The sequence below is a fragment of the Panthera onca genome, chromosome D4 (genome assembly GCF_046562875.1).
Source record: "Panthera onca isolate mPanOnc1 chromosome D4, mPanOnc1 haplotype 2, whole genome shotgun sequence".
Classification (NCBI taxonomy): domain Eukaryota; kingdom Metazoa; phylum Chordata; class Mammalia; order Carnivora; family Felidae; genus Panthera; species Panthera onca.
In genome coordinates, this window is record NC_138351.1 from 77235309 (window position 1) to 77247598 (window position 12290).

At 42.5% G+C, this 12290-nt stretch overlaps 1 protein-coding gene across 4 annotated transcripts in view; it reads right to left on the bottom strand.

Annotated features, from left to right (window-relative positions):
- ASTN2 (astrotactin 2) overlaps positions 1-12290 on the bottom strand; it is an 876482-nt gene that overhangs the window by 447442 nt on the left and 416750 nt on the right. For 3 of the 4 annotated variants that reach the window (XM_078436555.2, XM_078436553.2, XM_078436552.2), the window contains 3 exons: positions 10147-10231; positions 9121-9195; positions 8210-8347 (listed from right to left, as the gene is read on the bottom strand). In XM_078436555.2, coding sequence (XP_078292681.2) covers positions 8210-8347; positions 9121-9195; positions 10147-10231 — 298 coding nt within the window. The remainder of the gene's footprint in view (positions 1-8209; positions 8348-9120; positions 9196-10146; positions 10232-12290) is intronic. The other variant, XM_078436554.2, reaches the window with a different exon arrangement.

Sequence of the window (12290 nt, forward strand, 5' to 3'; positions counted from 1 at the left end):
CCTAGAACAAGGGAGGGATGTGGTGGTGCAGGGCAATTGCTAATGTCAAGTCCTATGAACCCAGCTGTGAGTGACAGACACACTCCCTACTGCCCCCACAGCCTCTCCCTTTTCCCATTTAATATTTTGTCTTCCACTAGCATGGAATGGACTTCCACACACACACTCAGTGGACTAAACGGTCCACAAAGAGAAGACAGAAAATCCAATGGGCTCAGGTCCCGATCTTATAGAGATTTCCCCACATCAACAACAGCCAACATTTACGAAGCAGTCACTAGACAGCTTGCATTCAAGTCTTCGTTCTGCCACTCACTACTCATAATATGTTGGACAAAGAAATTAAATTTTGTGTGCCTCAGTTTCCTCACCGGTAAATAATAGTGACTCCGTCATTCAGTTGTTGTGAGAAGTCAGAACCGATACATATAAAGGGCTCCGAGAGGGCCTGGCACAAAATAAGTGTTCAATACATGGCTGTAATTATTATTTATGACTGTGGGCCAAGAGTTTAAATGTTATTCAATACTCACAAAAACACTCAGGGGCGCCTGGGTGGCTCAGTCGGTTGAGCGTCTGACTCTTGGTTTCGGCTCAAGTCATGATCTCACAGTTTCATGGGCTTGAGTCCTGCATCAAGCTCTGCACTGACAGCATGGAGCCTGCCTGGGATTCTCTCCCTCCCTCTCTCTCTGCCCTCCTCCCCACTTGCTCCCCACTCTCGAAATAAATAAACTTTAAAAATAAATCCAAAGATATAATAGCAATTCTTATTCTTATCTACAGATAGGAAATGGAGACGTGGAAAGTTTAAGTTACTTGCCCAAGGTCAGTTAATGAGGGGTGGAGCTGGCATTGGAACTCGAGCAGTTGGGCTCCAGAGCCCACACTAATCCCTTCACCTAGTACTCCTCTCATCGGGTGGGTAAGTAGGTTGCCTACTGAAGTTCTCTTGCTCTTTGGGAAAGGAACTCTATGAGAGTAACTGGCGAGGAAGGGAAAGTGGGTGAAGCTCGATGGGGCTGATGTTACATGATGAGGGCTAAAGAAGCCCACTCCTGTCCCAGCATCCCCACTGGGATGCACTTCAAGGTTGCCCGCCATGAGTAAACGCACACCACCACCATCACTAAGATCTGCTGAGGTTATGGGGAAGGCAAAGGCGAAAAGTCTGAGTTTCACTCACCTCCAATAGGAGGGAGCCATCTTGAGTACCTGAGGTCTGAATCAAGGGACACCCTCTCCTCCAGACTCTGCTTCCTACAGGCATTCCCATCCATTGCTCCTGTGTAATGGACCACCTGCCTCACTCCTGCCTACCCTACATATCCTGATGTCCTGCTGCTCTGATGATCCCTGGCCTCCACCACTGATGCCACCTGCTCAAGAGGAAGCATGCACACGTCCCTTCTCTGTGCTGTGAACTGTGCCTTTTATCACCTGATCCCCCTGTGCCGTATGGTTACCTCCCTATTTGTAGTACCGTGTCTACTCAAACTTCTAAAACACTCCACTCGTTGAACACCAATTATATGTAAGGTGCTCTATGAGTTACTCTATACACATTATAATATCCTCACAACCACCTGAGGGAAACACAACCATCTCTATCTGCCAGGTTCAGAAAGGGTCAGGGGAGGAAGTAAAGTTACTTGAACTAAAGAGTTCAGGTCGCAAATTGTGCACAAAGACTCATGTCCAGGTGTGTAGGATTCCAATCCTACACTTTTTCCAACTGGTTCATCTCTTTCTGATCTTTATATTTCTAGAACCAGCACAGTGTCCGTCGAACAGAGATGTACCTACAATGCTTCTGTTGAGGGTGTCACCTTAAGATGCACAGCCCACATTTCCAGAATACATTGCATCTGCCTGGAGGTAGTGTCTCGGAAAAGCCGGATTCTGGTATCTGGAACATTCACACAGGAGCACCTGCCGGGGGCACTCTCCTCAGCTGTCCTCGGGGGATTCTGCTGATTCTGCTAGGCGAGGTAGCCCACAGCCAAGGGGGGAGAGAAGAAGAAAATAGCACGCTTGTTCTGTCTCCTCTTCTCTTCTCCCTGCACCCCTTGGCACCAGCCTCCAGACACAGGCTCCCTCCTCAGACATGCCACTTGCAGTCCCCATGCCTTGTCCATGGAGAGGTCACCTGTGGGGTTTTCTGTCCAGCATCCATGCACTGCCTGTCCTGATCTTCCTCTAGGGGACAACTGTACCTGCAATCTCAGTCCATATGGTAAAGGTGCCTCTGCCCCCACTGGCTTCGAGGGAGGGTCAGTGACCCCAGGTCTGGAAATTTGAGCACTTTGTCCCTTTAGACACTGATCTGGGATACTGGAAACTGTCCCCAAACAGGACATATAGGGGCAGCACAGTCTAGAGATGAGAAGCATGGAGTCAGGAGTCAGGTTCCCAGGATTCAAATTCTGGTTCTACCGCTTCCTGTCTGTGTCAGCTGGCAAGCTGAATGACCTCTTCGTGCCTTAGTTTCCTCAAGCATTAAACGGAGCTAATAATGGGTGAAGATTCAATGAGCTCATTTCAGTAAAGCACTTACATCATTGCTTCCTTATAAGGGTACTCGTTATGGTACTATGGGCCCATCTAGATAATCCAGGAGAATCAACCTCTTTTAAGGTGCGTAACTACATATGCAAAGACCGTTTTTCCAAATAACGTAACATTTACAGGTTCTAGGAATTGGGAGCTGATACCATCGAAGGTCATTATCAGTCGCCCACAAATGGAGTCAGAAAATCGGCCTCTCTATCAAGTTTCCAGGTGTGCTGATGCTACTGGTCCAGGGACCACACTCTGAGAACCAGTGACCTAGTGATTTCCTGCTAAAACTTCACAGTTTCACCTGAAGGTCTCTCTTTCTCTCTCCTGCTCTTTCCTTCTATCCTCTTGGGCTGTCACCAAATATGACATCTTTTGGTTTGCACTTTTGTCCCAGCTGAAGCACTGAGATCTCTGTCTGAACATTTTTTATATCTCTAATACTTAGCCTGGCATATAGTAGGTGTTCAGTAAATTCTCAGGGCTTGGAATTGAAAGGACAAATGAACACGGAAGCATTCCTAATTCCATTCTGAACAAATTCAATATGAAAATTGTCACCAAGTGAGAAATGCTGGCTTTCATTCTGATATCCTATTATTCTTTCAAAATTGTGCAGGAATTAACAGTAGTTCATCATTTCCTTTCCATTGATTGGAGATCATAGAAAAATCACTGAGGGGCTCCAAAAGCTGGGCTTTGTGGATGATTATTATTCCAACTATAATAGCTATTCTTGCATTTCTCTTCTAAGAAGAATCAGCTCTGGGTGAAATTGTGAAGGCTCAGTGTGTAGAAATAAGTGTTGTGTGCCATGCTTCTCTCTCCACAAGGATCTTTTATTTCATCTCTCAAGTCAGTATCTCGTTCCATGCTCCTGGCTACCATGAGATCCATGGAAGCAGAGGTGGGTCTTAATGTCTCTGTATTCCTCAGGTATCTTGGCACAGTGCCTGGCACACAGGAGGGGCCCAGCTAAGGTTTTGAGAATTGGAAAGAGTCTGGATGCAATTTAACGAGAGCTCACTCATCCACCTTTGTAGCTGACATCGTTAGTGTCTGAGAATCTCATTCCCGGCAGCTTCCTGCTGGGACAGGCTGGGAACATGGCAGATGTCCCCGGGGAGAGTTCTCTTCTTTGGCCCTTCAACTCCTCAGACTTGAAAGTCTTCCCTCTTGCCTTAGATTCTACATAGCCAAAATCCATCCACAAGTCAAGGTTAATTGCTAATGTTCTCTCTTGCACTTTCTTAATCCTTTTGGTCTGGAATTGCTTTTTTCTTTTCCAACCCCCCAAGAAACTCCATGTGTATGGCACGCATATCCTTTCATTCCTTCTACACATATTTTCACACACATGAAGCCAGAGACCTACCACACTGTACGAGACTTTGTAAGTTAACATTTAAGTCTTCCTTGAACCCCATGCATGACAAAGGGATGAATGTGAGCTCTCAATACTAACACACTACTGATTTTAAGATGCATCATGGATTGGATGTAGCCTTTTACCAAAAGGAGAAAAGAATTAAAAAGAGAAGGAGAACACAAATATGTTACACTATGTTACAGTAACAACAAACGTGATAACTAATGCTTCTAGATAATTCCCCATGTGCCAAACTCAGTGCTCTCCAATGTATTTTGTCACTTGATTCTCAACAACACACCCCTACATGGTATAATCTTCTATCCACATTATCCACAAGGTGAAACACAGCTCCAGAAAAGCTCGTGCAGTAAGCAAGTGGTAGAGGTGGGATTTGAACTCAGGCAGTTCAGCTGGGCTCCATAACCGAAAAAGAACTACCTTACGTAATAAGCTATATGCTTAGTCAAAACGCAGCATACGTAGAGAGAAGTGTGTACATCGTTATCTACACAGCTTGGTGAATTTTTATAGGAGAACACACCCGTATAACCACCACCCAGATCAAGAAATCAAACACTGTCAGTATCACATAAGTTCTTCCCTGTTTCCCACGAATCACTGCCCTCTCTTTCAACAAAAAGTAATCCTTATCATTTCCTCTACCAGCACAGATTCATTTTTACTATTTTTGATCTTCACATACACATAATTTTGTGTGTCTTCTGTGTCTTCTATAACTCCATATTATATTTGTGAGATTCATTGATGGCAATGTGGGTGGTTGGTTTTTGCTGTTGTTGTTGTTGTTGTTAATATTCATCGCTAGTAGTATTCCATGGCATGACTATTTCATTATCTATTTTGTTTTTTTAACTGATGGGATTTGTGGGTTTTTTATACCCTTTTAGGCAGGGTGAACGAATGCTGCTATTGGCATTCTTGAATGTATTATTGGTGGTGCATATACACACATTTCTGCTAAGTATATTATTAGAAGTAGAATTGATGGATTGCACCATATACTTTAGTAGATTCTGCCCAACAGATTTACGTACAGGTCATGCTAACTTACATTCCCACTACAAAGGTTTCAGAATTCCAGTTGTTCTAGGTTCTCACAAAAATTTGTTCTCATCAGTTGTTTTAAACTTAGCCACCCAACTGGGAAGAGCCTGTATGTTTGACCGCTAAATTGCTCTGCCTTCCATAGCGTGAGATTCTGTATTTTCCAAATGACTTGTCCCAAACTAAAAAACAACAAAAAAGTCAACAGGCAAAGCATCTTTAAGTTTTCCTTCTGATTCTGCTGTAATGCTTATCTTTTTCCTTTCTGGCTTGGCTTTTGAACAGCCTTTCCTTTATTCTCCTGGCTGTGATTCTATGGCTTATTATTGGCTATCTATAATTATGATCTATTATTTATTAATTTGTAACATATCATCTGACTGGAACTTGTTAATTCTTTAAACACCCATGATCACTTGCCTGGGCAATGTCATGTCAAACAAGCTTTATTAGTGCAGCTTGGAGAACTCAACCTACATAGCACGGATTCTTTTGAATGGTGATGACTGCCATCTTTTATCCACCCTTGCAGGGAAACCAATGGGCACTGGTGGGAGGTATGCTGAAGGTAAGACTTAAAAGGCTGTCTGCTACTTCTCCAAGACCAGACAAATCATGAGGGTACCTCTGAGGAGGATAATAACCTAATGCCCTAACCAAACCAAATATTCTTTGGATATTTGTGTAACTTTTCTTTAAAGGAGAACCTCAGTGGTTTGTGAAGGAAGGGTTGAGAAGGAGTTTCTGTAGCTACAGAACACCATCCCCTCCTCCCATCCTGAGCAGTTCTGTTCTGGCCCCAACTTGGTGTAAGTGTGTGAGCCATGTAAACAGGCACAGCCTTCTTAGCAGGAGGTGAGGAAAAACATCTCCTTGTTATTGACTCATGCCCCCTGAAGCTATCTCACCTTTTCCAATTTACCACACTATCCCTTCTAACTACATATAATACTCTTTCTGAAATGTATGCTAGTACTTATACTTTTTTCTTTTCTTTTATTTCTTTCTTTCTTTTCTTTCTTTTTTTTTTTTTTTTTTTTTTTTTGTTTACATTTCTAAAGATGTTTTAGAGTCCCTGCATGCAGATATTCTGGGCCCTTCTTTTCTGGATTGCTAATTCAATGCAAATCAGATTGGATCAGAAAGAGCAACTGAGTCATCCTGTGGATTATGGTCTTTCTCAATAGCCCGACATAGCATACGACTTTCTTGACTCTGCCTTCCCCATCATCCCCAGTTTCTACTTGAACTCTACTGTGGTTGGAATTTAGTTCATCTAACATGGGTATAATGTAGCACTGAGAATGTATCACATAATAGTGTTAATATATCATGTTACTTAATCATTACAACAACTCTTGGGAGATGTTTCAGTAAAATAATTAAAAACATGGGTTCTGGAGCTCAAGAGATCACGGGCTGAAGCTTGGGTGCAGTACTTACTAGTGAAGGCATCACTCTTATGCCTCACATTTTCTTTTTAATCTGGAAATTCAAATAATAATAGCATCACCTTAAGGGGTTTTTGTTAGAATATAATGAGATAATGTTAGCAAAGGGTTTGGTATGTAATGGATAATCAATGGCTATGAATTATATTATTGTTACACTCTGTGAAGAAGGCACGGTTACTATCCCAATTTTGCTAAGAAAATGGAAAGTTAGCAAATTGAATTTGGCCAGGATCACATACTTCATACACGGTAGACACGGGCTTCTAACTCAGACCTGTTCAAATCTGGAGTGAGTGTTATCATGACACCGGTACCTTCACTGAAATTACAAATTCAATGTCAACAGTACAGAACTTGGAGGAAAGCTAGAGGAGAACTTTCAGCTGATACCAATCAAGATCACTGGGGTCTCCTTGAGAATAGCTCCTCAACCAGATGATCTTTGCTCTACTTTTAAAATATGTCATGCAGAGAAACCTTAGCACATGCTTTACTCAAGTCCATTGGCCTCAAGTCTATCAAGAATAGAAATAATGGCAAACTGCCATGAATTTGTGTGTGTGTAAAACCATCTTAGGTCTTAATAATTACCAATTTGTTTCCTAAGTGCTATCTATTAACAATTTATTCTTTTTCAAACTCTCTCTTTTGGGAAATATCAACAACCATGTTAGGGCCATTTCACCATGAAAAGTTGAGAAGGTGAGAATAAACAAATCGCAAAGCAGAGACCAACCCAAACCCAATCCAAAGAGTTGGATTTGGGAGCTTCTTATCAAGATGCCACATACATACTGATGACATCTGGATTCAGAAAGGCCCAGAGCCAGCTATGCAGTGGTAGAATCACAATCACAAGGATGAGGCTGGTAAGGCATGATTCTGAGTTCCAATTTAAGAGCGACCAAGCTGTGCATGTGTCGCTTTCAAAAGCCGAATCAGAGTCCATTTGTAGTAACATTAAAATTTCTGGAATGCTTCCCCTAATCAAATTGGAAGGAAAGAAAATGAAAACAAAAACAAAAACTTCCACTAGAAAGCTCCAGAATAGTGACAGGAGCAGATCTAAGGCCACTGGTTTAATTAAATCAATAAACATCTAGTAGTTGTCCAATATGTACTGGGAACTGGGGATTAGAAAGCTAAGTAAGTTATTTTCTTTGACCTTGAGAGATTCACCACATAATGGGACAGAATGATATGTAAGCAACTAATTACAGCACAGTAGAGCAAGTCTATAATGAAGTTAACTACAAGGTGCAAACATGTAAGGAAAGATGTAGTCTCCATCCTTTCCTGAATGAAGAACAAATAAATTTGCCCTGTGCATCAAGAACCTACGGATTAGTCCAAAGTCTGTCCCAGTACCAGAGTCCCAAAAGAAGCATCTAATTCTCTCATCTTTCACTTTCATGATTCTCCAGTGTACAATATTAAGTAAAGTTCTTTTATAAGATATAATCATTAATAATCCCAGGATGAGCCGGGTAATGTATTCGCTTCCCTCATATTTTACATAAACCCAGAAGGAGTGTAATACTGTTGAAATATAAACCATTGAGGCCCACCAATGGGGGACACTTCTAGAAGTGTAGAGCATGACATATTGGACAGTGTTCTTCACATCATCTACTAGGCAGGTGCCTACTTCAACACTAAGAAGCCACTTCAGCAAAGAGGTCCCTGTGATCCTGAACCAGAGGGGCTTCTAGTGTGCCAAAGAGCTCTTGGTACACAACAGTGGAGATGACTTCCCTACCTGACATCGGCAGGGTCTTCTGTGACGAGCACATCGGTCTTGCAGCTGGCCAGAGGGTTGATGGACAGCTCCACAGGCGGAACCACAAAGCTTTTGCTGACAGGAAGCCAGAGTCCTTGGCCCAAGCTGAAAGTAGACCTGCAATGTAAGAGTTTCCATTGGGGAACTCCCTGGGAAGCAGAGAGAAAACAGAAAATAGGGGCCCCTCCTTCCATCCCCACTAGGGCTATGTCTTACTTCCCACCCAACTGAGTCCCCTACATTCTCTAATGCATGATTTTGGCCAACTCTGCCAAGACTTGAATGTCATTACCTAAATGTATTAATCATTTGGCCCATGCACTGCTTTGCATGGCTAGTTTTCTTATCCTGACTACCTGTCCTGACTCCCAGGAAACAGCAGGCTCTATGAGGACAGGGACTATTTTGGCTCTGCTTTCCCAAGCAGTCTTGAGCGAGCAGGAGTTCCATAAGTGGCTGCTAAATCAGCAGGGGCAGTCTGCACAAAGGTGAAGAGCAAGGACCCTGAATCAGTTTGAACCAAAATCTGATTCCCAGTTCTGCCACTTAATTTGTTATATGTCTTCATCAGCTGAAGTACTGAAGTTTCATACGAGATTTCATGGAAGTGGCAGGAAGAGGTCCTGTGGCTATAGAATATTTTCAAAGCACTGGACTAGATAATCAGTGAAGCCTCCTCCAATTCAAATATCTGAGTTCGTAAGTCTAGATGCCAGACAAATGGGAATTAGATTCTCATCAACATTTGGGCCACGATGGTACATTCATGCCAATGAGAGTTCCTCTGTACTCAGTGCAACCTGAATGAAGTTCACAGGCTCCCTTGACTTAGGATGCATGACTATGCCTCCAATCCCCAGCATCAAGCCCCAACAAGATTGTCAACTCACCTGAGAATCTTTTCAGGAGCTTGTTCTCCTGTTACTAGGTCATAGCCCCTCTCAAGTGTAGTGTAAGGCCAAGGTCTGTGGAAAGAACAGAAGGAGGGAAAGAAAAGGAGATGGTATTAGTCAGAAGCAGGTAGGATTCATATGTGGACACTGCTTAAAAGTAGCTTTAGAGACAACCAAATTTCACAGGATAATTACAGTTGATCCTTAAATAACAGCCTCACTCCAGTCAAAACTCTGTGTATAACTTTTGATTCCCCCAAACCTTAACTACCAATAACCTACTGCTTTATTTTGTTGTTGTTGTTTAAAATAGGCTCCATGCTCAACATGGGGCTTGAACTCATAACTCCAAGATCAAGAAGCACATGCTCTACTGACTAGGCCAGCCAGGCAGCTCAGTAATAGCCTACTGTTGACTGGAAGGTTCACTGATAACATAACCAGTTGATTCACACATATTTTATAGGTTATGTGTATTAGACGCTTTCATCTTACAATAAAGTAGGCTAGAGAAAAGAAAAGGTCATTAAGAAAATCATGAAGAAAATGCATTTACAGTTCTGTACTATATTTATTGAAAAAAAATCTACATGTAAGTGGACCCATGCAGTTTAAATCCATGCTGTTCAAACCCATGTACTGGGTAAGACCATTTATAAGAGAATGTCTCCATTTCACAGAAGGACTCGGCACTTTAAAGACCATTTGTCCATTCTGGAGTTTATGGACAAAAACCCGATTCTCTATCAGTCCGGTTAAGGAAGTGTTCATTGATTACTTACAGTGTGGGAGGGTGAGTTAAATTTGAGCCTTTGTTCTCTATAAGATTCATTAATCATGTACCTTTAATATTAAAATGTGATTCAGTGGGAAACGAGATTCGCTGCCCATCAGGTTGTATACGACACAACTGTTGTAGAAAAAGAGTCCTCTTCGTGGAGAGGTTTGGGGCCTGCACTACCATAGCAGAGAAGCAGGGGACGGCTTTCCACTGTCCCTGCCCTGATGCCCCTTGCCACTCACCCTTCACTCTGTCCCCAGTCACTGCGCACACACAGGTGTCTGTGAACCGGGTCAGGGGCATAGCCTTCATGACAGCTGCACTCTCCTGTAAGCAAAAAGAGAAAGGAGTCTTGTGAAATACCATCTGCCCCAAATAGCCTTCTCCCCTGGTTTCCTGGTTTTCTTAGGAAATAAAGTGGGCTGCCCAGTTTTGGAAAAGACCCAGAGAAAGAGCATGTTCTGGTCTACCCACCACTATGGTTAATAAAGGGTTTATTCCCCTGTTCATCTGCTCGCTTATTCATTCAACAAGCCCTAACCACACTCCCTGCCAGGTTCTCCGCCCACACTGAGGATACAGAGATTAGACACTGAAGGGGCTCATGGCTTAATGAGGGAAATAGGAAATGACCTGGTGGCTGCAAATGGAGGTCCTTATTTTCAAACATTTAAATTACGATAAAGTACATATACATTAAAAGTATCATCAGAAATTCAAATTCTTCTCTCCACTTGAATGAGCAATTCATGTTCATCCATAAGCCCCAAATTAATGTCACCTCTACCAAGATACCTTTGATTTCCCCTTCTGGAAAATTTGTGTTCATCTATCACTTCAAGAGTTCATTTTGTTTTGTTGTTATTGTTGTCTTAGTTGGTGTGCCTCTTCCCTTCCCATCTTTCCATTTTTGTTCCTTCCCTCTCCACCCATCCATCCATCTATCCACCCATCTATCCATCCACATACATCATTTTTTATGGCCATATCTCATGCCATGTTGCATGAATGCTTGCTAGCGTTCCACACTACCTTAAGCATCTTCTCCCACTGGCCAAGCTCACTTGGGGTTTCCTTGCATAGCTCTAGAGTTCAGAATCCTGGAAGGTTTCCAAAGTTCTCTGTCCTACCCTCTTCAATTATCAATCCATTGTACACTCTTTAAAGTTGGGTTGAATAAGGTTCAATTTGTTACTGGTTTTTCCTAAGGTGTATTTGTAGAATATCCACAGATGCCTTACCAAACATAGATTCTATAAAAAAAAAAAAATGACTGGGAAACACTAGACGATTTGTAGAGCCAGTGGTGTGTGACTCTTCATGAAAGTGATACCTAAACAGCTTTCCCAAACCTATTTCATCTTGGGAAGCTTGCTGGTGCAACAGGCCACAAGATTAGTGTCCCATGGCCCGTAACTTGGGAAACGCCGTTGGAAACTGCCCTGCCTTATCCCACTGTGTACAACAGAGTAGATCCTCAATACTGTGAGTTGAATGAATAATTAACTATCTGGGGCACCTGGGTGGCTCAGTCGGTTGAGTGTCTGACCTTGGCTCAGGTCATGATCTCACAGTTCTTGAGTTCCATCCCCACACTGGGCTCACCACTGTCAGTGTGGAGCCTGCTTTGGATCCTCTGTCCTCCTCTCTCTCTGTCCTTTCCCCGCCTGTGGGTGTGCACACTCTCTCTCTCTCAATAATAAATAAAACACTTAAAAAATAATTAACTATCTGTTATGGCTCATAAATTTCTAGACTATTGCTATCAGGTTGCTTTCTTTCTCATCTTCAGGTGATCTACTCTCTCTCTCCCTCTCTCTCTCTCTCTCTCTCTCTCTCTCACACACACACACACACACACACACACACACACACACACACACACTACCTGCAACTCTTCAATCCTACAGTGATTCTGACTGGCCTGACCTGAGTGTTTTTGAACCATGTTTTACAGAAACGTGTAATTCAAAGGAATAGACTTAGGAAACTTGCAACTTTTAGATTTGAATTTCCCTTAAACATTTGTCTTTTTAAATCTCAGTCATAGTAAAAAGTAAATAAAGGCTAAATGCTCAGATGTTGTGTAATAGAATTCAGGACACTGGAGAGCACTGTCATATTAAGTCCAGTTGCTAGGTAAACACATTTTATGCAAACCTCATTTAAAAACAACCACTACCCCCAAACCCACACAAACACCCTCTCCTGTCATCTCTGTTTCATTGAGGAGGATATTGGAGCCTGGGAGCTGTAGTGCTAACGAGGCCATGCTTTTTACGACTACAGATTTTGTGAATCAAGATTCTTTTCAACCTGTGCTACCAAAACACAACACAGCAGAGAATATACACTAGGTTAACAGGTTCTACAACTATCACCCATA